General features: G+C 54.0%; 1 protein-coding gene across 1 annotated transcript; it reads left to right on the forward strand.

Moving 5' to 3' along the window:
- The first annotated feature begins 284 nt into the window (after window positions 1-284).
- DNMBP (dynamin binding protein) lies at window positions 285-27037 on the forward strand. Its single transcript, XM_059821105.1, has 16 exons — window positions 285-429; window positions 2801-2923; window positions 3478-5421; window positions 18494-18687; window positions 19305-19398; window positions 19938-20085; window positions 20615-20632; window positions 21309-21508; window positions 22770-22900; window positions 23137-23241; window positions 23444-23572; window positions 24015-24347; window positions 24872-25054; window positions 25130-25328; window positions 25417-25871; window positions 26238-27037. Exons 1-16 carry the CDS (start codon window positions 285-287, stop codon window positions 26421-26423), a joined length of 4587 nt encoding a protein of 1528 aa, XP_059677088.1. The 3' UTR covers window positions 26424-27037.
- Window positions 27038-27859: the final 822 nt, after the last annotated feature.

Raw genomic sequence — 27859 nt, forward strand, 5'->3', positions numbered from 1 at the left:
CACAAACACATATCCCCACGGAGATAGCCAGAGGGGCTGGACAAGGCAGGTTAGACCACGGGGGCTGTATTGCTGGAGACCTTTGGCTCCTGCGGCATGCTTCATGTGGTGAGGGGTTTCGGGGAGCTCAGGACAGGACCCCCTCGCACTGTTCCTGTCTCTTGTGCTCAGGAAGGGTTTTACTTTCTGAGCATATATGTGATAATTTCAGGTGTTTCTGGCTGCTAACAAACTTCCCGCTGTGTCTCAGCCTTAGGTACTGATCTACCTTTGGACCCTGCACAATGGAGGCTGGCTCCGTGGTACGAGCAGTCTTTGATTTCTGTCCCAGCGTCTCTGAAGAACTCCCCCTCTTCGTGGGAGATGTCATCGAGGTGCTGGCCGTGGTGGATGAGTTCTGGCTCCTTGGCAAGAAGGAAGGTGTCACAGGTAAGAGCTGGAAATGCCTGCACCTGGATCCATAGATGTGCCAGCTAAACATCCACTCCGTGAGCACACCTTCCCTTGGCCAGTGCTGTGCAAGGCCACATTTGATTTACTAAATTTTTCATGGGACTTTGCATGGGATTGAGTGTGCGGGTTGGCCGCCACTGGTTGCCTGTCAGCTTTGCATCAACTATTCAGACAGCTTGTTTGTTGTTTTTTGAGAGACATTAGTGGAGGGTCAGTTCCTGAGGAGATGAGAGCTTCACAGTACTAGTTGCTCCATCCTCTGTGGTGAGACAGCCCATTTCCCAGCTAGTTTATGCACTGACCTGCTGTGGCAGTGGAAGGGGAGAGAGGAAACACATGCACTGAGAGTGGAAATGCATCCACATCCAAGTGACCTTGTCAGGTCAAGTCAGTGGGAGACATAGTGACAGAGTCCGTGTGTCTCCCGGAGCCCTCTGACTCAGCCCCACTTCCTCCTTTCCACTTTAAAGCATTTTCCCGTACAAGCTGCCATCAATATCTGGGTGGCTGAAGCAGTGTGCAGGTCTGTTACACTTTTGGAGGGGTGTGAAAAACTTCTGAAGCAGCAAAATGCTCTTAGTGAAGTCCCTTTTTAAGTAGCTCTTTCTCATCTTAATACTGATGTCGAGAGGATGCATGAGCTCTCAGGGAGATGAAAACCAGGCCACTTCAAAGCATAAGCCTGACTGTCCTCAGCATGAGAGTGGGACTGGAGTTTCATCCCTGGCCATGGAGATGGGGCTGCTATTGCAGCAGCAGTCTGGGCTCTGCTAACAGCCATGGGCTGTCTCCTGGCTAAAACAAAGATGGACAGGAGCAAAGGTGGAGAGGAGGACTTCTCTCCTGTGTTCCACATAGCTGATAACTGGCATTGAATGAGCACATGCCTGATCCTGTGGCTGCTGAAGTCACTGGGCACAAATTACTTCTGCAGAAATCACCAGTAGCTACTTCAGCACAGTTCTGTCTCCCAGCATAACTGATGCGCTTGTTCTCAAGCAAATGAAGCTATTAAGGAATAATAAACAGATGTGTGTCAGAGCTCAAAGATAAAGAAACACACTGAAGTCAAACGGAATTGTTTTTAATGACCTTTAACTCAAAACCCACTTGCATTCCTGCTTTCCCTTGGAACAGCTGTTGTAGTTTTCTGCCCAGTTTTCTAAGCTAAAGTTGTAGGGGATTGAAAAAGCACTTTTGAATAGAAGCTGTGGAGGTGCTGCAGCCTACCAATAATAATGCGTAATACTCTATGGGGAATAATTAATGTAGCTCTATGACTTTCTTTCTAACAGCATTAGGTTGTTTCCACGTACAGAGCCGGAAACTAAGACATGGAAAAAGAGGTAGAGTTGGCTAAAACTGTGAAGGAAGCCACCAAGGCTGGCAGCCTGTGGGCTGCTGGTTGCACCTCAGGATAATGACAACAGATGCCAACCTGTCTAAACCCAGTGCAAAGTTCCGAGTGTCTAGGTTATGGTGTCTCCAGGTTTTATTGGAGAACGTAGATGCTGTATTGGGTCATCAAGAGTCAATGCTGGAAGGGCTACTAGCCCATACTCCATCATATCTCCTTGCCACAAATTATAAAAGATAGGAATGACATTTTTAGTGGCCTTTGCAGTGGGCTCTACCACATCCTGTGCTCCCAGGACTGAAATTAGCAGCTGAGTGGTATCTCATGGTGGCCAACAAGTGTGTGCTGCCCCATCTAGCTGTGGCCTGTTCAGAATAGCTGGGTATCCAGGAATGGGTGCCATGGTGAAATCAGTGCACAGGGGTGGTAAAGTGGGGAAGATCCCTGGAGCCTCAGCAGCTCTGAAGCTGTGACAGAGCCTGTGACTCACAAACGTGGCCATGCCGAGTGTGGTGGCCTGACTCCTGCACTGAGGCCATGCGGGGGCCAAGCCTTACAGAGTGAGGAGCACCAGGTGGATGTGCTCAGTCACAAGACACTGGTCTCGTGGTCCAGCTCTACTGGATCTCTCAGTCCTCATCATGGCTCTGAGTTGGGAAGCAAGCAATGAAAGCAGAGAAAACCTAGTATGTCTATTCCCAGAAACTCCATGCTGATGGCACAGTCCCAGTAAGGAACACGGCCTGTTGGTTGCCTGGAGTGAGCCGAGGGCACAGAGCTTTTTGTTCTGTTGTGTCTTAAGCATTTAAAACCTCAGGAATTCCTGACTCCCAAACTCGTTGCTCTTCCACCATGCTGTTGAAGCACCCTGGTTAGCTGGTTATTTTCCTTTAGCAAGAGATTAATAGATCCCAAAATCTGGAAGGGGGGTGGAGGGAGTGGTGGTGGGCTACAGGAAAACTCATTGCTGACAACTTCTTCTCATTTTAGGGCAGTTTCCTAGCAGCTTTGTGGAACCTGTGGATATTCCCCCTTTGAAGCAAGGAGAAAAACTGTTTGTTTGTATCAGTGACTTCACATCTCAAGAGCCAGGGAGCTTGCCATTGCAGAGAGGTAATCTCCATTCCCTTCCTTTGCTTTGCATCTCATAGCCCTCACCTGTCCTTCCAGAAGCATGAACCTAGTCACAGCATCCTGCTTAGAGTGGCAGGAGAGGCAGGAAATTTCCTAATACCTCATAACATGGGTCATGTCAAATCCACCATGGACCTTTGGGCTTCTGCCACTCTGATACCGGTTTCTCATGATCTATCATTACTCTTGAAACTCCAAATATTGGAGTCGTCTGATCGTAGTAAACTTACAGCTGTCTTAACTGTCCTCCAGCCCCAAATCTTAGACTTGCTTTTGGGGGAGAAATCAAAGCTTTGGTGCACCTTCATGGCTTGGCAGCCAAAACTGTGTATCTTAGATATGCGTGTGCAAGAGGCTGCCGATGCTTCATGGCTTACCTCCATTCTGTGCTCTTGTGCATCCCCAACACACACTGCACTCTATGCAGAGTGCCAGACCTTACCCACAGCCAGGAAGGACACGGGGATGCAGGAATAAGAGGTGGGAAGCAATCATGAGGACAGTTTTGAACTGTTGTGTCTCATTCCCTGCAGGAGACCTGGTGATCCTGGGGGGGTCCCTGGCCTCCAGCTGGCTCCAGGGCCGAAGCAGCTGGGGTTCCAAGGGCTTTTTCCCCTCATCATGTGTGCGGGAGCTGTGCCTTTCAGTTCGGAGCCATCAGCTGTCCCAGAGTGCTCTCCTGGAGGTGCCTGCCTACTCACTGGGCCAAGCCCGGGCACTGATGGACCTGTCTGCTCAGCTGGAGGAGGAACTGGACTTCAGAGAAGGGGATGTGATCAACATTGTTGGTGTCCCAGAGCCTGGCTGGTTCGAAGGCGAGCTCAGAGGCCGCAGGGGCATCTTCCCAGAGGGTTTTGTGGAACTGCTTACTCCTCTGCGAGCAGCAGGAACCTCAGCGGATCCAGAACCCACAGAGACTTGTGACACCAATGGGACAGTGGTGATGCCCTCCAAGGAGGAAGAGGAGCCAGGGAGCACCTATGGTGTTGCCCTCTATCAGTTCCAAGCCCTGGAGTCCAAGGAATTGGATTTTGATGTGGGTGACAGGATTCGGATCATAGGCATTCTGGAAGATGGCTGGCTGGAGGGGGAGCTGAGAGGGAAACATGGCATCTTTCCACACAGATTTGTGAGGCTGGAAGCCTCTGAGCCTTGCAGGGAAAAGGGGGGTGCTGGGGATCCCCAAGGTGGAGGCAGCTTTGGAGTCACCATCCATCAAGACCCGGAAAGCACCTGCTCCAAAGCTCTTCCTTTGCCAGGGAATGATGGCAGGGAAAAGGAGGATGGCTCAGCTGCACACCCTGAGCCTGACACCATTTTGTCTCACACAGTGGGGAGAACAGAGGGTCATCTTGGCACAGATTTGAAACAGCATCAGGCCTTTCCTGGCACTGGACACCAAGGGCCATGTCCCAAAGGCACAGCGGACTCACTCCCCTTTGACCGCGCAAAGACAGTCAACGGCCTTCTCCCTGCTGCTCAGCTGCCTCCCCAACAGGGCAACAGGCCTGGCCAAGCAGGTGAGTTGGAGCCTGGGGGGACCATTTCAGCCTCCCCAGGAAACTCAGAAACTCACACCCTGCCTGAACATGATGGAGACAGTCCCACTGTGCCCCTGCAGGCTCCCTGCTCCCCACCAGATTCTTGCAGGAGCCAGGCAATTTCTTCTCCTAACAGCTGGGCAGCATCTGAACCCCAGGAGAGCCGGAGCAGCACCCAGGACCTGGACGACTGGGTGGATGGTCAACAGGAGAAGTCCAAACCTTGTTCCTCCAGCTTGGGGGGTGCCCAGGTAGGCCTGGACACATGGGCTGGGAGCTGGGGGGAATGCTGCTCACTCACAGCACAGGGAGACGGCTGCACGGACCTCGACTCCAAACTGACAGAGCAACTGGTGCAGTTTGAGAAGAGTCTGACAGCTACTGGCACTGAGCAGGACAAGGTTTCCCGACACTTCTCTATCTTGGACTACAGCTCTGAGAAGGACATTGTCCGTGGGTCTCCTGAGTGTGCCCCCCAAGCCAGGCAGCCAGAGAGGAGGAAGGCCCTAAGGCCACCTCCTCCTCGGCCCAGCAGCCTTGCAACAACCCCTGTGCACACAGTGGGTGGCCAGGTGCCCAAAGGCAGGTCTCTGTCCTTCTCGGTCAAGCCCTCTCGGCCTGCACCCCGGCCTCCATCAAGCAACCAGCGGAAAAACATCGCCCCTGCACAGCTTCAGTCCAGCGCCCAGGAGCAGCGGGTGGAGGAGGGACGTGAGGATTTGACACGGGCAGGATCAGCTTCCCCCCGCTCCATTCTGCTGACTAGGATTGGAGAGGTGGAGCGAGATCTGGAGGCTTATGGCAAGACTCGTGCTGAGCTAAGCCTGATGCTGGAGGAGCAGCAGGATGAGCTGGTGAGAGCGGAGACCCTGGAAAACCTTGATTTCTGTGACTCCAACATTGAGAGCCTCAGCGTGGAGCTGCAGGAGCTGACAGGTGAGTCTGCAGCAGCGTGGGATGGGGGTGCTTCAGGGGGACAGCTGGCCCCTGCTGCGTATAGGCACTGTTGGAGCCAGTCTCTTATTTCCTTCTTTAATTCCTGATTTTGGTCATTTTGTAAGCATCATTGCAGTACAGATCATCATGATTTTGTCTCGGAGAGCCACAGTGTCATTCTCTGGACATCCCTCAGCCCTGGCCTTCCCCACCCCCTTTTCCTTCCAACTCTCTCATCTCCTCTTCCAGCCCCACCATACATCCAGAGCCCCCATCTGATCCATTCCCAGTGTGTCCTTGCTCTCAAGCAAAACCACAGCTGCTGCAGGTTCAACCTCCCTGCCTCATCCCCTCTCAGCTGTAGGAGTGAGCAGCAGCTTCAGAGTGTCTTTGCTGGTGGTCCTGCAGTTGAGATTTGAGTTGATGTCTGTGGTGTGACTGCCCTCAGCCTGTCATGTGCTGGGTTTCCTGCCGTTTCTGCTCTGGTGGTGATACAGACCTCTGGGGACTTGTCACTCAAATCAGAGGGGATGCACAGAAGGGCACTGAACCTGGCCTGCAAGTGCAATGGGTTAGTGGGCAAAAAGTAAAGCCTGCCCCTGTGCTCCTGCCGTCTGTGGAGTCCAGGACAGGAAAATGACGCTGCACTGTCGGCAACAGCCAGAAAGACCTTTAAATTGTGGCATGTCTGTAGCTGAAAAGGTGACTTTTGTCCATGTAGCCCAGAAAAATTACGCAGGGAGGAGAAATTTGCCGTGATTATATCGGCACATTTGGGCTCTGAAACCCAAAGATGCCATATAAAGATCAGTGCTGTTAATTACGTTATACTTGATATTACAGTAGACAAAGTGGAAAGGCGGGACCACGTACATCTCCCACAGTCCCTTCCCTAGCTTCTCCCAGGAGCTCTGACACTGCAGTTCTGTTACCAAAACCCACGATGTCCAGGAAACGTGGGCACTGCATGCAGGAGGTGGAGTGAAATGCCAACTCCTGCCTGGGGATTACTCACTCTGACTTCATTGCCTCCATCCTCCCACTGCTTAATCAGCGCTGGGGAGCCCAGGCGCTTTGCTGCAGGATCGTGTCTGATGCAGAGCACATGGGAATGAAGGCTGATATGGGTGCACCAGGGAAACAGGGTGACAAACAGCCTCCATGTCAGTGGCGTGCGAGAGGGATGCTTGGAAGGAGGCTTAGAGGATTTGAGTCTAGATGAAATAACTTGAAGGCAGGAAGAGGAAAATCTAGGCTGGATCAAGGAAAATTTTCTTATGGGACATATAGTGCTGGAAAATGTGTCCTACTGTCCTGGTGCTTTCTGACAGAGGATGGGTCCTGCGGAACCTGTGCCGTGTTGGTTACTGGAACTGGAAGTTTTAGACAGGAACTAACACACTATTCTGAGACATACTACCTGTCAAGTTACCGCCTTAGTAGTCTTAGGGGTTTTTTTACCACTTCAAGAAACCTGAGATTTTATAAGTAGCTTCCCTGGTCCTATGATAAAGATGTGCCCTACCCAAGCTCTGTCACATCTCTCTTGCCACATCTGAGTGTGGCCAAAGAGCATGTCTCAGGCTTGGTAGCCCAACGTCAGTGCAGCAGGCCAGATCAGTAATGCGGTGTTGCATCGGCTCAGCAAAACGTGTTTGCACCATGCCTCAGGAGTGGCCTCTGCCTTGCCGCCGTTAGAGGAACATGGAGGCACACAGGAGGGAGAAAAGCTTTCCCTAAGTATTGACCAGCAACCAAAGTAGGGCTGGCATAGTCTTGGGGGAGCCCAGCCCCTTGCTGTGTCCTTTGGGGAGCCAAAGGAAGAGCAGAAAGTATGTGGTTTTCTAAAATACATGTTTAAAATCTGCAGGTTGCTTCTTTGGTGTGTCTTGTGTGCACACTGGGGGTTTCACTGATTACCAGGCTTGGGCAGGGTTAGCGCTTGCCCTCCTGCAGTTGGAGTAGGAGGGGCCATTGGTTTTAATTTTGTCTTCTACCAGCTGGGAGCATTGGCTGTGCATACCTAACAGGTGTTGCAAGAACCTGAGACACGGATGACATCCATGGACTTTCTGTCTAGGGCGTGTTATGGTCGTCTCGTGGTTTCTTATAGGAGCTCCTGTGTTTGGCATGGAAGACTGGGAACATGTGGGCCCTGCAGTGAGAGGCACTACTGGAGTGCGTGTTTCTATAGCCTCCTGGAAACTTATATTGTGTGTTGGCACTGGACTCCACAACCCAGATAGTCCCTTCAAGCCTGTTCCTATCAGCAGGTGGACCAGCCGTTTGCTGTGGAGCAGGGAACCAGGCAGCTATGGCTGCATGGCACTGTGTAGGCACTGCTCGGGGATGCTCTGTCATGCAGGGAGCTGCTCCTCTCCTGCTCTTCGCAGGACCTGTGGGTGAGGGCTGGGAAAAGGATGGGCTCAGCATCAGGTTTGAGCCAGGGGCAGCCTGAAGGTCTCAGTTTCCCCCGGTGAGGTGTGGAGCAGAGCCCAGTCTCTGCCTAGACTGCATTGTTTAGCCTCCATGCCAGCAGGACCCTGAAAGCAGGGGAAGGAGATCAGGTATCCCACCTCTGGTCTGTGGCTTCCCGTGATCTCACACACAATTTCCCTTCCCTGAGGACGCTGGTCTTGGGGCAGGGCCTCTGCATGCTCCAGAGCCCTCCTTTTCTCTGCCTCTGAGAGGCTTGCGCCTGCGGAGAGGCTTTGGCAAAGCTGCGGAGCCGGTTTGGGCGGTGAGAGTCTGCCCAGTCTCGGCCTGCGTCCTCGGGGCTGGTTACTGATTACTTTGGGCCGCAGGTGGAGGAGGCCGGGGCTGGCAGCGATTGGGCCCACACCTCCTCGTACCCTTGCTGGCTGGTTTCAGGAAGTGGCACCTGCGTTTCAGTTGGGACGGGAGCGCTGGAGCAGAGCAGAGAAGCGGCGTCAACCCAGGCTTGGGCTTGGGGAACAGGTAGCAAAGGGAGTCAGCACCTGCACCGCACCCCAGCAGGACTATGTGCACTTATCCCGGGACGAAACATGGCGTGGAGGATCCGAGGCAGGAGCTGCGGCTTCCAGGCTGGGAATATGAGGACTGCTGTGCCATGTGGAGAGAGGACGTGGCTGGGGTAGCCGCGCTGCGCGGTGAGGCTCGCTACAATGACAGACCCAGGGCAAGGAGACAGTACCCAGGCTGCCGGGGAGCAGACAGCGGCTGGGATGGTTACAGGAGAGGGGAGGGCATGTCTGTGGACCGACGGAGCATGAATGGAGACTGTGGAGGTTTTTGGAAGGGAGATATCCACTATGCGGACTGCAGAAGAGCAGACGGTGCTTGGGAAGGCAAAAGCCAGCATACAGAGGGTAGAAACTATACAGTGTGTGAGAAGGAGGGCGTTGAATACAGAGACTGTAGTTCTGAGATAAGAGAAGGGCGGTACAGAGAGGACAGAGTACCTGGGCAGCATAGGGAGGGGGGAAAGCAGTATGGAGAGGACAGAGGCCCTGGAGAGTATAGGGAGGGGGGAGGGTGGTATCAGGAGGACAGAGCTCCTAGGCACTACAGAGAGGATGAAAGACATTACAGGGAAAAGGAAAGGTGGTATAGGCAGCAGAGGGACTCTGGGGAGCATAGGGAGAGGAGAAGGCAGTATAGAGAGGATGGAGGCAATCAAGTATATAGGGAAGGGGGAAAGTGGTATAGAGAGGATGGAGGCTCTGGGGCATATAGAGAGCAGGAAAGGCAGTATATAGGTGTCAGGGACCAAGTAGACCAAGAAGACATTGAGCGGCACAGGCAGCCCAAAGGCCATGCCATGGACCACAGCAGTCTGGACAGAGGTTGTGAAGCTCCGGCATTTGCAGTCTGGTCCTCAGGTGATGGTAGTGTAAGCCTGGGGTCAGGCACCTGCTACACACAGTCCAAGATGCAGGACGTGGACTACAATGGCCATGGGGAGCTGGAAGGAGCAGCCCCAGGGCCCAGGATGCCAGCCAGAATCAGCAACAGAGCAGAGCACTCGAGGGTACGCACGGGCCGGCCAGACTGGAGCCAGGTCTGGGAGCAGGAGGCCGAGGAAGCAAACAGGGTGGGCTCTGTGCTGCAGCGAAACAGCTTCTACAGACGGACGGCTCCCAGCACCCTGCGGCACTCGGAGTTTGTGCAGACCAGGAAGGAGAAGCGAGGTACGCGGGGAAATGCTGGGCAGTTGCCTTGGGTGTGCGTTTGCCCTGCCCTGGCACTGGGGTAGCACCAGGACTCTGGCACAGGCAGGTGGCTGGCACAGCCAGGCTCTCATGGGAAACCCTGGAGCTTCCTGAAATGGACATCATCATCGTTATGCCTCTGTACAGTCATCTACATGTCCTGCAAGGGCTCTTGCCCCCATTTCGCAGAGGCGCAGGTGGGAGGGAAGCCCAGGTGGCACAGACTCGCAGCTCACTGCAGTCCTTTTGGTCACTCCTCCATCTGTGCCCCAAGTATTTTGGGTACACCCTAAAACCTGTCGCCCTGATTTGTCTGCTTTCTCAGGGCCCTGAGGAGGTGCCTCATGGGGGAAAGGGTGAGGTGCTGGGGTTATTCCCGCTGCCTGTTTTACTTTTATAACCCATTGTGAACGGATTCTGTGTGTAGGAACCAAATCCTGACCCTACAGAGGGTGATTATGACAGCTGTCCGCAGGCAGCACAAAGCAGGAAATAGGGGAAGTTGTTGTTGTAGCACTCGGACGGACACGGAGGGCAAGTACTTGTAGTTGCGTGATTACACGTGGGCAGGACACCAGGGCACCTGCATGTTGGGGGCTGTCGCAGATGGGAATGGTACCTTCTGCATCGCCAGCCACTCAGTACCGCAGTGGTCCCTTGCCCATGCTACAGCAGTTGTGTGCCATGTGTCCTGGGTCCCCGAGCCATCCCTGGGTCTCCAGTCCCATCAATCAGCACCCTGGAGCTGGAGAGATAGCAAAGCTGGAGGGCTCAGGCTGTCTTGGCATGAGCAGAATCATCCCGTTGACACCGTGGCTGGGACAGAGTCAGCTGCAGACAGCTTTGTGGGGCTTGGCTCATTGTTGCAGGGATATTAGTGTGTGTTGGGGAAGGGGCAGCAAGGTGGTAGGGTCTGGGCAGACAGTGAAAGAGCACTTCTTGGTGTACTGGCCTGCCCGTTGGGCAGCCTTGTGCCTGAAAACCTGTTTGCTTCTGTGGTCTTCCTGCCAGTGTCTGTCTTGGGCACTCTCCATGAAGGGGGGGTTGAAACGCAGAGGAAAACAGCACCGCAGTGCAGTGGCCAAAGAGGTGGCAAAGCAGGAGGCTGTGGCTGCCTGTTGGCTTAAACAGCATGAAATCTGTCCTCTGGAGATATTTGATTAAGCAGGCTCCCCCAGCTGGATTTCTGCGCTCTCGGCTGCCCTGGTAGGGTGGGACTTCGCTCGGCTGTGTCCCCAGGGCAAGGGAAGGGAGAGGCTTTGCAGTGCCAAGATGTCCAAAGGGCAGGGGGGAAACTAGGAGGAGCCAGGAGCAAAGCGGGGAGGGAAATGGCCCACAAAGCCTTAGGAGGCTGGCGCAGTGCTGGCCTGGCCAGCTTTTGGAAGAGGAGGGGGGACAGACTGCAATGCCTGGCGAGAGCCTTCGCTCCTCTGATGTTAAATGAGACACTGCGAGCACCCGCTCTTGCACTGGGAGGGAGTGTTGGATTTTATCCCCACTGTGGCAAGCTCAGGGGCACGGGAGTGGCTGTGGGAGGTGCAGGGCAGGATGCCCTCGCCATCAGGGCTAGTGTCCCACAGCAGGAAAGGAGAGAGGAAGGCTCCAGGTGTTTTGAAACACTGTCTGTCCGTCCTGTGGCCTGTTTCTGGCTGCAATTCCCTGTTACGTTCCTCCTCCTGACCTGCTGGGGCACAGTGCTGCACCAGCAACAGCCTTCCTTGGCCTGTATGTTTTACTGCTGTAGCTGCCTCAATGTAAGACCTTGCCAGCGCCTGGGAGCCTCCCCGCAAGCCCTCCCATTGCGCTTGGCAGCAGACACCCTCCTGCTGAGCTGGTGGGAAAAAGTCGGCTCTGGTTTTCCCTCTGTGTGTGCTCCAGGCGCCTTTTCTAATGCTGTCTACTTCTCTCCCAGGTTCCTCCTCCTGTCCACAAAGTAACAGAATTTAGGACTTGAAAGCCCTGGTAGAGATGACATGGCCTGATCTTTTCCATAAGCGGGGTTATTACACTTCTTACAGATTGCTTTGCGGTGCAGCCTGGTGACAGCTGCTTGGTTAGAGCATCTCTTCTGGGATGAGACTCAGATGTGTCTGCCTACCACATCAACAGGAGGAGAACCCGCCTGTCATAGCTTTGCTGCTTAGTCACTATCACTCTTAAAGGTTTTGCATGCTAATGTGTTGCTTTTCAGCTCTGAACCCCAACCTTTTTCTGCTGAATTAGAGCATTTTAGTTGATGGATTTTCTTCTCAGGCAGGTACTGTAATTAAGTAATCTTTCAGTCTTCAGTTCTTTGTAGTGAATAGTCTTAAAATACTCATGCCAAAGACTCAGAGGAAGACCTTTCAGTGTTTATTCTTCCTGATGATCGTTCATTTTTTAGTTCAGACTCTTTTAAAACAGTGGACTTCAGAGCTGCATGAGGCACGCTGGGTGGGTGTCAGCACTTGCTTGCACAGAGGCTTACCTTGCTGCACTCCTCTGCCCTTGTCCGGGGGCCCGGTCTGCCTCTGCAGCACTCAGGGAACTCCTGCTGAGTTTCGGCTGACCAAGCAGAAGCATTACTCCCCAGAATACAGTCCTGCGTGTGGCTGCATTTCTTGTCCCCATTAATACATTAATGCATTCGTCTGCATTAAGCCTGCTTGGTTTGAATAATTCCATCTTATTTAGGATACCTTGGGTCACTCAGTGACTCATATGCCTCATCTTACTTGCAATCCTGTTGAACTGATGTTCAGTTCGCTACATGATGGCAGTGATTTTCCATTTACTTTAAAAATATTATGAACCTGATTAGGAATGCTCTCTTTTCTGGATATTCTCCATTGGCAATGGGTTTTTGAGGTTCCAGTTAGCAAGGTCTTATTTCTGCTTTTTAGATGGAAAGAAACAGAATATTTATTGTATAATTCTGCCTTTTTGCCAAACTTACCAAATATTTTACTATCTCTGCTTATTTGTGGGATTGTGTTATTGAAAGGCTTTCTTTTGTCCTGGATGGAAAAAAAAGTCTATTATAAAGTAGCATTTTATTTCCTTATTTAAAAAATGAAAACTGAATTCTGAGTTCTGCCATCCGTGGATTTTTCTTGATATCTTTATTTTCTCATTTTTCTGTACTTCAGAGTTCCTGGTGTGTCTATTGTCTATTATCTGATTTTCTGTATTCATTCATTTATTTATATTTGCTGCCTTTATTGAAGCACAGACCCGGGACAGATTTTTCGTCAATATTGTTCTCTTGAACTCATAACCACGTTTTTTGGATTATCTATTTAAAACACCCTTTTAAAGAACTTCAAGCTTTCATTCTTTTTTCCATCAGTGTTTTTGCTCACACTTTTGTTGATGCTCTGCTTCAGCTTTAGAAGGTTAGCTCTTTGTACACCATCATATTACTTCACTTTTTTTCCTGCGTCATGGGTTGGGACCATCCTCTGTTCACACTGAATGCAGTGGGGCTGTGTTCATGTCTGGACAGCCACAGGCTGTTTGGGGCAATGGTTGTAATCTTACCTGGCGTAGAGACGTCCCCACTAAGCAGGTTCAGCGTCAGGCATCCTTGAGACATCAAGCTGTTCCAGTGGCCCTGGAGAGGTGTCCTCAATCTGTTCCTGTTCGGCTCATTTTTATGGTTTGTCTGGATTTATCTCCTGCTGCATGGCCTCAGGACTCTGCTGAGGCTGAATTCCCTTCTGTGGGCTGCTATGCCCACAGATGCCATGGCATCTCTCTGCTGCACCCCCTGCTTCCTCCTAAGGAGCAATGAGGCACTGAATATATCCAGTCTGTTGCTTTTGGAGCAGTGAATATATTCTGTTAACAGGCTTATTACCAATGTCCAGAGTGAGAGTTTTCACCCTGGCCAGATCCTGCTCCTGGCAGCGAGTTTAGCCTTTTGCTCAGATTAATTATTCCCTGCCCTAGTTTCATCCCCTCTCTTCTCATGGTAGGCAGTGGCTCCTCCCCTCCTGGTGTCCACATACTTCAAATATTTGCAGCTGGTTTGTTTTGTCCTGAGTCACTGCTTGACTCTGCTGAGCTGTGAGCCTGGGGCCGGGCTCGCCTCGCACAGCTGGGTGCAGCTCCAGTCAGAGATTCGTGCTTACCTACCCGGTGCGAGGGGTTGTCCTCAGCACTGATGGGCAGCATGTCCGTCTTCAGATTGCCTTAGCAGCCTGGGTGCACTGCGAGGCTGTGCCGTGCCGCGGAGGATGCTGGCAGGTGAGGAGGAGTTGGGGGGTGATGCAGCCCTTTGGGTGAGCCCCCCAGCCTGTGCATGACAGGCACACATCCCATTGGATCTGGTCTTCATGGGTCAACTCCGCTTCCAGAGTGGGGCAGGGAGAAAACCTCTAATTGCGTGTGTACTCCCGCTAGGAGGTTGGGTAATAAGAATTAGAAGTTTTCGTTAATTGGAAGAAAGTCAGTGAAAGTGCTATTCTGAGACGAGCAGGATGAGCTGTGCGATTGCAATATTAAATCATGGCCTCCACAGGAAGGGTAGAGGTGGGAGTGTGCTCCATCTTGACACTTTGCTGCCAGGGGCAGGGTTACGAGTCGGTGTTGAATCTCCCATGCGTCAGCAGGCAAGCTAGCAGAGCTCAAAAGCAGGCGCTCATAGGAGGCTGTCACAGACCATCAAGCCAATCCAGAGAGCCAGGGACTTGTCGCAAATTCACCAAAGGGGATACAGAAAATTATGTTGTTAGAGGCTTTAATTTAGAGAGGCAGATTGCAGAGCTCATGCAACCTACAAGAAAATAAAATCTGAGTCTCTGAAAATTGTGATTGAGAACATTGTTTTTGGAAATGTATTTCTGAATGCCCATTTGGCATCCGTGTCATAGGTAAACATGAATTTGTCACTGGATTGGAATTTGGTGGCTTCATTAGAAATACCAGTTGCATTCCTGCAGGCTAACGGAGCCTGTTCCAGCTGTGGTGTACATCTTAGATGGGCATGATGACTCAGATTGAAAGGTAACATTTAAATAGAAAATCTGTGAAGTAAAATGGAGATCTGTTTAGAAAGCATTTACTAGATGACCAAAACCCACTGCTGTGAAATGGGTGGGTTTAGTTAAATGCTTAATAAGCCTCATTTAAGGGAAGCTGCTGTTAGACATACAAGAATGTGTGACGAACAGGAAAAAAGAAATTGATGGCAATCAACAAGAGATGGTGTGAAATACAAAAAGTTAGAGTTTTTAAATGCATCAGAAACAAACCCTAAGTATTAGACATATTCGTCAGATGGAAGAGCCAAATATTAAATTCTATATTTGAATTTTTTGAACTGCAAGTGTTTGGAAAGAGGCAGGACAACTTTTGAGTTCATTGCTGAAGGAGGATGCCGGACTAGTGATAAACAGCAAGAGTCCCAAGAGGCTTGGCTGCAGCACAGCCTTGTTTTTAAACAAAACTTTAAATGCTCAGAAAGAGCAAGAAGGCCAGAGGAGAATTAATCTGTATAAGTTTTCAAAATAATGCAAACACTGATACAGTGTAAGTGGGTAGAACCGTCGGCCAGCATTGTGCCAGGTCAGGCAAGCTGAGCTGGTGACTACTGTGGGCTTAAAACCTGTGCAGGGAAGGTTTTAATTTCCCTTCCACAGGTGGGGATTTGAGACTTGCAGGGGAAGGGTGCCGTGGAGCTGGCAGTCTCACGAGTGTCAGTCAAAGCCTCGCCGCAGGGCACTCTCTGAAAGGGCCTGACCTAGATTTACTAGCCTGGGGTTTGCTCAGTGGAGCATGGGGAGTTGCTGTGTTCACCAGCGGCACCGGGCATCCCCGGCTCCATTTCAGTGAGCTGTAGCCAGGCACATTGTGTGGCTGTAATTTAGCTATGGCTAAAGCTGGGAGCACAGCAGGGTTGTTTGGTGGTACAGTAAACTCCCGAGATGTCCTGTACAAAGCTTCATCAGGTGGCATTTTGCCTGGGGATAAATGCAAAATCCTATTCTTTGACCAAGGCAAATGTAATCTTTTCCATTTGTCTTCCCAAATGCTGCTGCATGGTTCATTTCTGGCTGTTGTTCTGGCTGGTCTTCATTTTCAAGATTCTTCCCAGGCCACCCCATGCTGTGGTATCAGCTCACCCTCCCACCTCCTCTGGGTTTCACACACCTGTTTGCATTGCAAATTAACACCTTCCTGCCTCTTCCATGTTGCCCTCCCACTTGAGCTTGCTCCCCTGCAGAACAAGTGCCATTCCTTAAGAAAAAAAATCCATCTTTAAAATAACTCATTTCTTGTTACTTTCTAAAGTCTTTGAGCTAAAGAGACCTGCTGACTGTATTATCTTGGTGTTCCTTTGTCCCTCCTGTACATTTTTCTGCCTTGTGTCCTGTTCAGGCTCCAAGTGCTGTGTCTCCGGCAGTGTATCCCTGTTGGGTGTTTGTAGAGGACCTTGCATGGCAGGGCCTGGTGCTACTGAGGTTTTGCAGATGCTGTGGAAATGCAAACAGCAAATGTTAAACCCAGCGGCTGTTCCTAGGCCCTCTTCGCGGACTCCTGCTGCATTTGAGTTGATAAAGTTCGTATTGGGGACTTACCTGCTGGAGAGCCAAGAGAGCCATTGGCTTAGCCAAAACCAGCCTTTTCCCTTATGCAGGGTGGCACTGGTGGGAGTATTTTTAAGGATGCTTGCCAGGAGGAGTTGGTGAATCTGCTCTTCCCAATATGTCGTAACTGCTCACTAAATATAGTGTTGGTTGTGCTGCTAAATCCTCCTCTGTGGAGCTGGCCTTTTTGGCTCTCCCCAGGCTCGATTTCAAGGCAGTGCAACAGAGATGCCTGCTCAGACAGTTGGGTATCTTCCCTCCCACGTCGAGGGCATCTTCTGAGCAGTGTTTCAGCCAGGTTTCCCATTTGCTGCAGTTGAGGGAGTGTCTGGAACTGATTTGGAAGTGTGTGCAAGAGGCACGCCAGTTCTTCCTAGCCCAGGTAGCTGCAGGAAGTTGCTGTTCGATGCCGATGCTGCTGGTTTCTGTTTGTCATTGCTGCTCTGCAACGGGAAGGGCTGGAGAGTGGCACAGTTTCGGCTAATTATGGGCCAAGTCGGTGTTTCTTCCCTTTCCTGGGCTGTTTCAGCGCAAATAGTCAAGCCTGGCAGAGCAGCAGGCAGGATGCTTAGGCTGAGGCAGCAATTTCCCATCCCACGTTTCACACTGCTCCTGGTTACTGCCATCACCTTGGCAGGGCAAGGCTGGGGGCTGCGGGCAGGCGGGCAGGGACATGCTCAGCACCTGGGCAGAAGCAGCTGGGAGCATGGGGGTCTCTTGGGGCTGTGCATGGTGGGTGCCAGGGTAAGTCCCAAGCCCTGCTGGGTGTCCTGGGGAGTCCAGCTGAGCCTGCTTTTAGAGCTAAAGCCGGCGGCAGGATTTTCTCCCGCAGGCTCAGCCGCTGTTGCCTACGGCTGTAACTGGAGAGGTCAGAGAGGTGGGAGTGCCTGTCCTGCAAAAATATTTTTACAAATGTCCGAGTTGGGGCATGTCCACAACTAATAAAATCCCATTGAGAGAGAGCAGCTGGGGATCTGTGGGAGATGGCTGGGGTGGACGGGCATTTGTCAGATCAGCAATTGGCCTTAAATCAGGTACCTGAGGCAGGCTGGGGTGCTGCAAGGGGCTCGGGGGTCCCGTGGGCCTCAGCTCTGCAAAGCAGCCATAAAATGTGGGAGAGCTGAGTGTTTCTGGGCCAGACCCTGCCTCAGAGGGGAGTCCCGGGGAGGTGCTGGAGAGGGGCTGTCCTGAATTTTTTGGGGGGGGGGCGGCAAGCAGTACTGTTGCTGTGTTTTTGGCCAGAGGGCACATACTTTTAAAAGCAGGCAGGTGGGGTAGAGAAATGGCTAAGGCCCAGGAATCTGCTGGGGATAAAATGTCTCAATGAAAACTGGAGGGGGCTGGGCTGGCCTGGGAGCTGCAGGTGGGACAGAAAACCAGGAGGAAAACCGGCTGCCGGGGGCCTGGGACAGGGAAGAGGAGGGCGGCCAGCCGCCTGCATGCCCCCGGGCCCGGCAGGCAGGGCAGCCACGCTGCCGTGCCGAGCACCCCGGCACCCTGCCAGGGTAGGGCCAGGGAGCTGCTGCGGGGGGGACGACAGTAGCCTGGCGCAAAGCAGGTCCCTGGGCTGTGCTGGGGGCCTGGGGGCCTCTGCGCCCCGGGAGCGCCCGCCTCGGCAGCGTGGCCGCCCATGGGGGTGCATCCAGCCGCCCCGGGCCTCCGCCTTGCCGGGCCTCTGGGTGCCCAGCCCGGCCTGCTGGTGAAGGCCGCGGCCACCCTGGCCTTCCCGGCGCTGCGCGGCGTGGTCCAGCTCCGGGCTTTGCCGCTGGCAGCCCCATTGTGGGTGCCCGAGGCCTTTTCGGCCATTCAGATGGAAATGCCCCGGGGCTGGAGAATGGAGACCCAGTTCCCAGCCTGAGGGGAGGGGGCAGCCGCCATTGCCCGGCTCGGAAGAGGGTGAGGAGGTGAGCAGGGCTCCGCTCCCCATCTGCTCAGCCCCACGGAGTTTCCTGGAGCGGTGGAGTTGGAGAGCGGGGGTAGGAGTGGGGTCTGGACCTGGCTGGCGCTGGGGCATGAGTCTGGAGCAGGTTTGTGTTACTTGGTGCCTGCTGCCCCAGTGCCAGGGCATTGAGGCGTTACTGGTGCTGCGAGGGTGAGCTGTGGGAGCAGACCGGGGCTCCCAGCTGCCCTGGGGCTGGGAGCGCAGGGGATAGCCTCTCCAGAAATGTCCTTGCGTGGGCAGTCCTGCTCTCTAACAAACAGTCATGTTTGGCAGTCTTACAGGTTGCATGTGGCACAGTTCAGGTGCTACTTGTCTCCTGTCCTTGCATCCTCACTGGAGGATGCTGATCTTGCTTGTCTGTCTTGCAGAGATGACGCTCCTGTCCTCCCAGACACCATCCCTGGAGACATCTTCTGCTGCAACTGAGAGCCCAGAGCAAAGGATGCTGGAGAAAAGGTCCAAGGTTATTGAGGAACTGCTCCAGACAGAGCGGGACTATATCCGAGACCTGGAGATGTGCGTGGAGAGGATCATGGTGCCCCTGCAGCAGGCACAGGTAGGAGTGTGGGGGCAGCTACGATATGGCACTGGTGAGATGGGGTGAGGATACTGAGTCCACTTTTTTCTTGGAAGCAGCCAAGCAGCAGCACAGGAAACCACAGAAGTAATTTAGCTATGCTGAGGGGAGCAGGGTGGTTCTTGCTGCTCCCTACACTCATAGAAATAGCCCGTCTGTTTTGGGATCCTGCTGAGCTCTTACCATTGCTGAGAGCAGGAGACCTGGCAGCAAGTATCACAGATTAGTTTCCTGGGGCAGGAAATGTTCATCTTCATTTGGTTTGTAGGTTAAATTCATTGTCAGGAGAAAGAAAATATGGGGTCTTGGCATGGGGACAGAGTCGGTGGGAGGAGGGGGAAAATAACAGGTGCACAGAGGCAGGGATGAAATTTCTGGGAAAGAGGAGGACACTGGGGTAAGACACATAAGGAGTGAGAGTTTCAGTGCATTGGGGGATGAGGGACTGAGTACAGAAGTCACTGTGATGGGAGGAGGTCATACCAGCTGGCTTCTGTGAAGCTGAGGACTGATGGGTTGCAGGAGGGCAGGGTGGGCTGTTGGGTCTGACTGGGACATGTTCCCCCATCCAGGACATCTCTTTTCCCATTCCCCAGATGCAGAACATAGACTTTGAGGGTCTTTTTGGAAACATCCATGTGGTAATTAGCTTCTCCAAGCAGCTGCTGTCTACCTTGGAGGCTTCGGATGCCATCGGTATGAATTCTGCTGTTACCTTTTCTCAGCAGGCTGGGATGGGCTTTGCTAGTGGTGGGGCAGAACAGTTTAAATGGTGGCAGAGGATCACTGGGGCTGGGCTTCCTCCCTGCTGGTCCCTGTCACTGCTCATCAGTCCAGCAGCAAAGCCAAGGAGATCTGTGTTGCCCCATGGGTTGCTATGCTGAAAAACATGGTGCCTGTGGCCCTGTGTGGCCCCTTGCCTTGAAGGGAGCCCCACTCCTCACTCCTGCACTGCCAGCTTTTGCCGCTCAGGCCCTGGGCAGCCTGTGCCTTTGCTCTCCGTGTGGCTCCAGTGACCAGTGTCCCCACTCCTCATCCTTGGGAGAGCTGGATTGACTGATCTCTCTGTACTAGTGGGTGATGAGGGGACGTCCTGGTTGTTCTAGTAATGCTGTCTTCTTGAGCTGTGTGCGTGGAAGGGCGTCACTGGGCGTGTCACCACGAGACACACCAGTGTTGTTGGAGCCAGTTGGCAACCGGGAGACACTGAAGCCCTGCTTTGCTGCTGTGTGCAGGGCCAGTGTTCCTGGCACAGCGTGCAGAGCTGGAGAGCATCTACAGGGTGTATTGCCAGAACCATGACGAGGCCATCGCACTGCTGGAAACCTATGAGAAAGATGAGAAGATGCAGAAACTACTCCTGGACCTGCTGGATAGCCTCAGGTTGGAGCCTCTGGTTTTGGCGGCCAACAGGCTGGGGCAGGGGGGTCAGTCTCCAACATCCCTGCCCCTCTGCCAGCAGTGCTTGGACAGTTCAGGTGGTAACTGGAGAGGGGCTGGCTATGTCAGTGCGTAGTTGACCAGGCTCTGGGTTCAAATGGCCCCCTGCCCCAATGCATAGGTGCTGGGACACCTGTAGGCCCCCTTAAACTGAGCAGAAGCCACCAAGGTACAGAGAAGGTGGCATGTCCTGGATTCAGGGCTCCTATTCCTGAAGCTCTGCCCTACCATGGCCAGTGAGGAAAGGAAAGGAGCCACTTTGCCTGGCTCAGTGGCTGCCAGGCTCCAGCCTGTGGAGGTTAATGCCCTGGGAGCCGGCAGCACTGGCTGCTGCTCTGGGGGGTCAGGGCTGCCCACTGCCTTGGCAACATCACTGGGGGATGGGGCGAGGGCACTGGCTGAGGGATTGCACACCTGCCGCCCCATTAACCCATTGCTTTTCTTTGCTTTTCGTCACTCTGTGGGCCGGCAGGAGCCTGTACAGTGAGTGGTAAGTGCATCCTTCCTGTTAGTACCCGCTTGTCTGTTTGTCCTGGCCTGGCTGCTCACTTGTAACTAACCTCCAGGCACTGGCTGGGTGCATGTCGGGGGGCCCTAATGGTGCCTCATGGAAGCACGTCTGGGAGGCACAGGGTGTCTGTGGCATGATCGCAGCAGAGGCAATGGGTGGGCTACACAGTCAGGCAGCCCAGGCAGGTGATGAGGTGAGGGGAGGTCTTGGGCAGGAAACAGGTTTTGGAGCCATCAGCCCCAAGGAGCCAGAAGAGCCCTGCGCTGGCTACGGTCCTGAGCACAGTCACTCTGTCCTGCAGTGGGGCTCAGATCTGGGCAGTTGGGTAGTGGGACAGAGTCTGAGGCAAGTGGCACTCTGGGAAGTTTGAGGCTGGGCCTGTGTGGGATTTTGCGGTGGGTCTGATGATGGAGAGGATCCTGGCTGGGAAGGGTCACCTGGTGTGAGTGAGGTCTGGAAATCTGGGGTTGATCTGAGATCTCTGGGAGTTCAGGAGTGCAGTGAGTTTGGAGATGAGAGTGGCGTGACTTAGGGAGTACAGTGGATTTAGAGGCGTTGGTATTCTGGGTCTGGTTGGGGTTGGTTTGAGGGGGCAGAATTTGTGTGGCAGAGCTGGACTGAAACCTGGTACATCTCCTTTGTCCCAACTTCCCAGGGGCTGCACAAACTACATTAACCTGGGCTCCTTCCTCATCAAGCCAGTGCAAAGGGTGATGCGGTACCCACTGCTGCTGATGGAACTGCTGAGCACCACACCCGAGGCTCACCCTGACAAGGCACCACTCACAGCTGCTGTCCTCGCAGTCAAAGAAATCAACGTCAACATCAACGAATACAAGCGCCGGAAGGACCTGGGTGAGTAGCTAGGTAAAGCTGGGGAGCTGAGGGATAGGAGTGGGTGTGTTGAGGTTGGCATGTGTTGACTTCTGAGCCTTAGCTGGCAACCACAGTTGTAGAGGGAACCTGCTCCCAATAGACTGTGCCCTCACAGCAGGGCAGTAGAAGAGCTGCATTTAAAAATCTGAGCATGAGATATGTACAGTAATGCAGTATACATCTGACTTTAGCTGTTTCTTGTGATACAGAGATATGAAATGTATGTAGTTGATGACCACATGGCTATTAAATGAAAATAAAAATAATTATAAGACAAAAGAATATGTATTTAAAGTTAAAAAATGCAATTTTAAATAACACAAGTAGGGAATTAATCTGTTAGAACAGTCTCTGTCTTACTGAGATTTGGAGATTAAGTTTGAAGTTGTATCTGTAGACAGGACAGAATCGCAGAGGCACTGACTGCAAGGGCCCTCTGGGATCTCCTGTCCAGCCTCCTGCTTAGAGGAGGATTGTCTGTGACATTGGCTCTGATTGGCCACCACTCCCTCCAGCCGATTGTCACTGACCACCAAGGATGGAGATTTCACAGCCTCTCTGCTGACCTGTGCCAGGGATGCACAACCTTCACAGTGAAGCTGTGCTCCCTGATCCACCCTGAAGCTCCCAAGCTGCCATCTTGAGTGGCCACTGCCCCTCATTGTATCGCCTGGCACTGCTGAGAGGAGTGTGGCCCCATCACCTCTGTAGCTGCCCTTCAAGTAGCTGCCGGCTGTGAGCAGATCCCCCTCCACCTCCTCCCAGCCAGGCCGAGCCCATCCTGATGATTCCCTTTGACCTGCTGGCTACCCGCCCTGTATTTGCTTAGAAGCCCCTGACTCGTGCAAGTCTTACACTTTACTCTTTCCACATAGCTCCACTGAAGCTGAGATGGCAATAGGCTGCCTGCTCATATTTGCTAAAGAAGCAACATAAATGCCTTCTGTATGTCCAGTGTTGTACGCCATCTCCTATGTCATCTTATGCTAATGCTATTCATAATCCTATGGAAGAGTTTGAATGGTGGGTCTACAAACCATAGGGCATACTGAGAGCCAAACGGGGGATTACAGGTGGCACAGTGCTGGATATCAAGATGGTGTATGGTATGATATGTGGGGCACTCGGGACTGCAGAGGCTTAGGGAAGGGGAGAACCAGCAAGGCAGTTGTTGATGAGGCACTGTAAGACATGGGCATTGTGTTGATAAGGGTTCTGACTTCTATATCAATCTCTTTAGTGCTGAAGTACCGGAAAGGGGATGAGGATAGCCTTATGGAGAAGATCTCCAAGCTCAACTTCCACTCCATTATCAAGAAATCTAACCGTGTGAGCAGCCACCTCAAGCATCTCACAGGCTTTGCGCCCCAGGTAACACACATCAGCTGCCAGGTGCACTTAGACCGCGTGGTGCTTGAGGAGGTTGGTGGTACCTGCTGGCCCCCCACACCCCTTCCCCGATGAGTGGCTCTGATCAAGGCAGAGTGAGCTTAGGGGCTGAACCACCCATCTCTGCTCTCCAGCTTGTGGGCAGGAGGCCCCACATCTCATGCTCTGGGAGGTGCTGGAGTCCTGCATTGCCTCCCTTGAGCCATTTTCTCTCACAGCTGAAGGATGAAGCCTTTGAGGAGACAGAGAAAAATTTCCGAATGCAGGAGCGGCTGATCAAGTCCTTCATCCGGGACCTCTCCCTCTACCTGCAGCATGTCCGGGTGAGTCAGTTTGGGTGTGATGCTAACCCCTGGGGCTCGCTGTGCACTGCCCCTCCTGCCTGCATGATGTATACCTGCAGTGCCTCTGGCCAGTGCTCTGGACCTCAGCCCTGCTTGGGGGAGGCCTCTCGGAGTCTGGGCTGCCTTGGGAGGCCTCTTCTCCTGGGCAGCAAGTTGTGCTGACTGGGTGTCGCTGGTGCAGGAATCAGCCTGCATGAAGGCGCTGGCAGCAGTGAGCATGTGGGACCTGTGCACGGAGAAGGGCAGTGGGGACTTAGACCAGTTCCAGAAAGTGAATCGGCTCATCAGTGACCAGCTCTTCTCCAACTTCGTGAGTGAGGCTGTGCTCTCGCATGCTTGGAGGTACCCTTTCCCTGCAGGCCTGCTGCAGACGGGCAGCCCCTGGGAGGCTGCAGGGAGGGTAACGCAGCCTGGGAGAGGTGTGAGCACCCCATGTAGCTCTTCCCTCCTGAGAGCTTTGATGCCTGTGGGTTTATGGTGTGTACTGAGTATAGGTACACATTTTTTCAGCCCTACCTGAAGTGTTACAGCTCTCTATGCAAGTGGTTCGGGTACTTCCCATAGCATTGCCCATGCTGGCACATTTACTTAGATTATAGAGTAGTATCTGTTGGAAGAGATCTCTGGAGCTCTGGTGGGTACTGTTGGGAAGATGGACCCTATGCTGTCCTGGGGAAGTTGTGCACTGGAGGGTGAGCTGCTGGTGTTCACGGCACCTCATCTCACGTGCTCCTTTCATCTCTGCCCCCCAGAAAGAGCGGACGGAGCGGCTGGTGAGCTCGCCCCTGAACCAGCTGCTGAGCATGTTTGCAGGGCCCCACAAGCTGGTGCAGAAACGCTTCGACAAGCTCCTTGACTTTCACAACTGCACAGAGCGAGCGGAGAAGCTGAAGGACAAGCGAACACTGGAGGAGCTGCAGTCAGCCCGCAACAACTATGAGGCCCTCAATGCTCAGCTGCTAGACGAGCTGCCCAAGTTCCTGCGCTTCGCCAAGGATCTGTTTGCCAGCTGTGTGCGGGGCTATGCTGAGGCATACTGTGACTTCGTGCGCCTGGCCCTGGAGGAGCTGAGACCCTTGTTGTCGGTGGGTTCCCAGAGCACAGCCAGTGCTCTGGACTCAGTGGAGTGCTAATCTCTGCACAGGGCTTGTCCCCGAGCCTCTGTGGGATGCATCCTGTTGCGGGGGAAGCAGCTGCTGCTGCAGTTTCAGGCCCCGAGTGCCTTGGGGAGGGCTCCTGTGGGATGCTGTCAGGGCAGGCATTGCAGGGACACAATGCAATTGTGTGTAGAGATGGTGGAGGCTCTGACTGCTCCTGGAGAAGCGGCAGGAGAGCATTTGCCTGGGAGAATCTCAGGTCATGCGTTTGGGGACCACTCAGAGCTGGGTCCAGACAGGGCTGCAAATCTGGGCCTGATGCAGGACTCACCTGAGAGATGAGAACCCAATAGCTGCTGCTAGCAGCAGGGTTTGGAGGCAGGACTCGGTTCACAGGCAGGACTCAGAGCACCGCTTGGCCCGGGAGCTGGTGTGGTCTCTGCCGTAGCTCTTGGCCACTTTTCCCAGCAGCTGTCACCTAACCATGACCCCCAACCCTGCTCTGGTTCCAGTTGCTGAAGGTGTCGGGCAGGGAGGGGAACCTCATTGCCATCTTCCAGGATGAGCACAGTCGTGTCCTCCAGCAGCTCCAGGCCTTCACCTTCTTCCCAGAGTCCCAGGCAGCTCCCAAGAAGCCTTTTGAAAGGAAGAGTGTGGAACGGCAGTCTGCCCGGCGGCAGCCTCTTGTCGGCTTGGTGAGTTCCCTCTGCCCCATGTCAGGGCTTGTAGAGCCTGGGAAAACTACTCATGCCTGTCTTGCTCCTCTGCAGCCTAGCTACCTCCTGCAGTCAGATGACATCCGAGCTGCCCTCCTGGCCCGCTATCCGCCAGACAGTCTCTTCCAGGCAGACCGCAATTTCAATGCTGCCCAAGACCTGGATGTCTCGCTGCTGGAAGGAGACATTGTGGGTGTCATCAAGAAGAAGGACCCCATGGGCAGCCAGAATCGCTGGCTCATAGACAACGGGGGTAGGTGGCTGCTCCCTGCCCTTGGCGCCTACTGTGACACCCCTCCTCTGGTCCCCGATCTGAGCTCCCTTCCTCTTCCTCTCCGCAGTGACCAAGGGCTTTGTGTACAGCTCCTTTCTGAAGCCCTACAACCCGCGCCGCAGCCAGTCGGACGTCTCTGTGGCCAGCCATTCTTCCAATGAGTCAGAGCACAGCAGCTCCTCTCCCCACAGCAACACCACGCTGACCTTCAGCCCCAGTGGGGCAGCCGTCACCTTCAGTCAGAAACCCCTGCAGGACTCTGCCTCCCTGGCAGACCCATCCCAGTCCCCACAGCCCACCTCGGAGACGGACTCCCCCTCTCTGCCCCAGCTTGGCTCTGGTGACAGGACAGCCCCACTGGAGGCTGGTACAGTGACATCTCAGCGCCGCTACAGCCGCCCCGAGCTGGGCTGCAGCCCCAGCTCTCGCAACGGGCACCCCACCAAAGTGCATCTCAGGCCCGTGCCCTCGGTGGAGGACAGAGACTCTGGGCTGGAGAGCAGTGAGTCAGAGGGCAATCAGGTGAGCCCTCAGCCACCCTGGGGGGCTGGGGATGCTGAGGGCTGTCACCCTCGCTTGAGTGGGGCCTGAATCATCCTCCTCCCTGGCAGCAACCAGGGAGAGGTGGGAGGTGAAGGCTGCTCTGTCCCAAAGGGCTGAGGTGGAGGATGAGACCTTTTTTCCCAGTGGCAGAGGTGCAGAGGCAGAGAACTAGGTTGCAAATGGGGGTGGGTGGTGGGGGCAGCTCTGTCAGAGGCCAGGATGCGGCTGGGGCTGTCGCTGTCTGGGGAGAGGAACAAAAGCCCGCACGTCCTGTGCAATATGACAGCAAAGCTGTATGGCATGACCATCCAACTGACACTCTCCCTCTGTCCCTCTGTCTGGCAGGTCTATTATGCTCTCTACACCTTCAAAGGCCGAAACAGCAACGAGCTGAGCGTGTCAGCTAACCAGAGACTCAGGATCCTGCAGTTTGAGGACATCACGGGCAATAGGGAGTGGTGGCTGGCCGAGGCGCATGGGAAGCAGGGCTACGTGCCCTCCAGTTACATCCGGAAGACAGAGTACACGTGAGGTGGCAGGCAGGAGCCTGCACCCTGTGCCTTGTTCCTGCCAGGGGCCTCGGGGAGGCTGGACAGTCCTGCAGCCCCTGCTGCTCGCCCTAAGGCTGTGTCCATCACAGCTGTGCAGTGCTCCTGGGCCCCACCACGCTGGCTGCCACCTCCCCTTCTGGGGAGGAGGAAGGGTGGGCTGGCAGGGCAGGCAGGAGCAGGCAGCTTGTGTGAAGGCAGGGGTGGGTTGTCTTCACCCTGTGCTGTTTGATCCTCCTGTGTCCAGCCAGGAGCAGAGGAGCAAAGTGTGGGGCTGTGGCCCGGGAGGAAACAGCTGAGGAGCTGCCGTGGGTTTAAATTGTGGAAGGCTAATGCTGAGTTTCCAGAGTCCATCTTTAGCCAAATAGTGTTAAAAGCAACCTGGGCCCTGTGAACATGCTCACTCTGCCTTCTCAGCAGTAGCAGCAGGAGCCTAGTCTCACCTGTCTGTGCAGGACCTCAGGGTGGAACAGCTATATGCTGCCTGGGGAAGCGGCTCTGAGGTTCGCTGGGAGTAGCTGAGTTCCGGGGCTGCGATGGGCCTGGCCTCGAAAAGCCCCCACAGCAGAGCCCCCAGCGGGGGGACAAGCCTTGCCTCTCCAGGCTCTGCTGCTAGCCGCAGCTATTGGGTTCTCATCTCCCAGGTGAGCCAGAGATCCAGAATGCCATCCTCCCTTGTCAGTGCAGCGTCTCCAGCGCCCAAGATCCCACCCTTGTGCTGACATGCCCACGTGGCTGCTCTGTGCTGGGGCAGGGCAGAAGACAAAAGCCTATGCTGTCCTCCAGCCTGACTTTTTGGGGGGGCTCTGACGAGGACTGCCTCACCTGCGCTTTTCTGCAGGGCACTGGAGACTGTGCTGAAGTTCTGGGAGGGCAAGGGCTTCCCTGGGAGGGATATGGTGCCCTTTGCCGGGGTGGTGTGTCTTACCCACTGCTGCCATGCCTTGAAGGAGGGAAGCTCCCTTCTCTTTGGGGCAATGTTTGTGTCCCCTGTACTGCTGCTCTGTAAATAAAGATTTGCCCTTGTGTATAGGAGGTGCCTGTGCAAGTTTGGGAGAGCTGGGAGGAGTGCCTGGCCAGTGCTGAGCTGGGGGGCAAAGCCCACAGGCTTCATGCCAGGAAGAACATTTACCTTTCGGTGGGGTCCAGCATGCCTCTGCCTTGGCGTTTGTGCCAGCTGCAGCTCAAGCACTAGGAAACCCTCACAGGAAAGTTCTTCATTAGGATGAAGTGATTGTACTGCTCTCTCCCCCCACTGTGTGTTACATGACTCACCTGGGTCTGCGGGTGGCTTGTGTCCCTCCTGCCACCAGCCGGGGTGAAGGAGTTTGCCCTCCTGTAAGTGGGTAGGCAGCCTGCCATGGGCACAGGCTCCCTGCGTGGCAGCAGCCGATGTCAGTGCTGCAGCTCCTGGCTTTC

Source organism: Gavia stellata, chromosome 9 (assembly GCF_030936135.1).
Source record: "Gavia stellata isolate bGavSte3 chromosome 9, bGavSte3.hap2, whole genome shotgun sequence".
NCBI classification, from domain to species: Eukaryota; Metazoa; Chordata; class Aves; order Gaviiformes; family Gaviidae; genus Gavia; species Gavia stellata.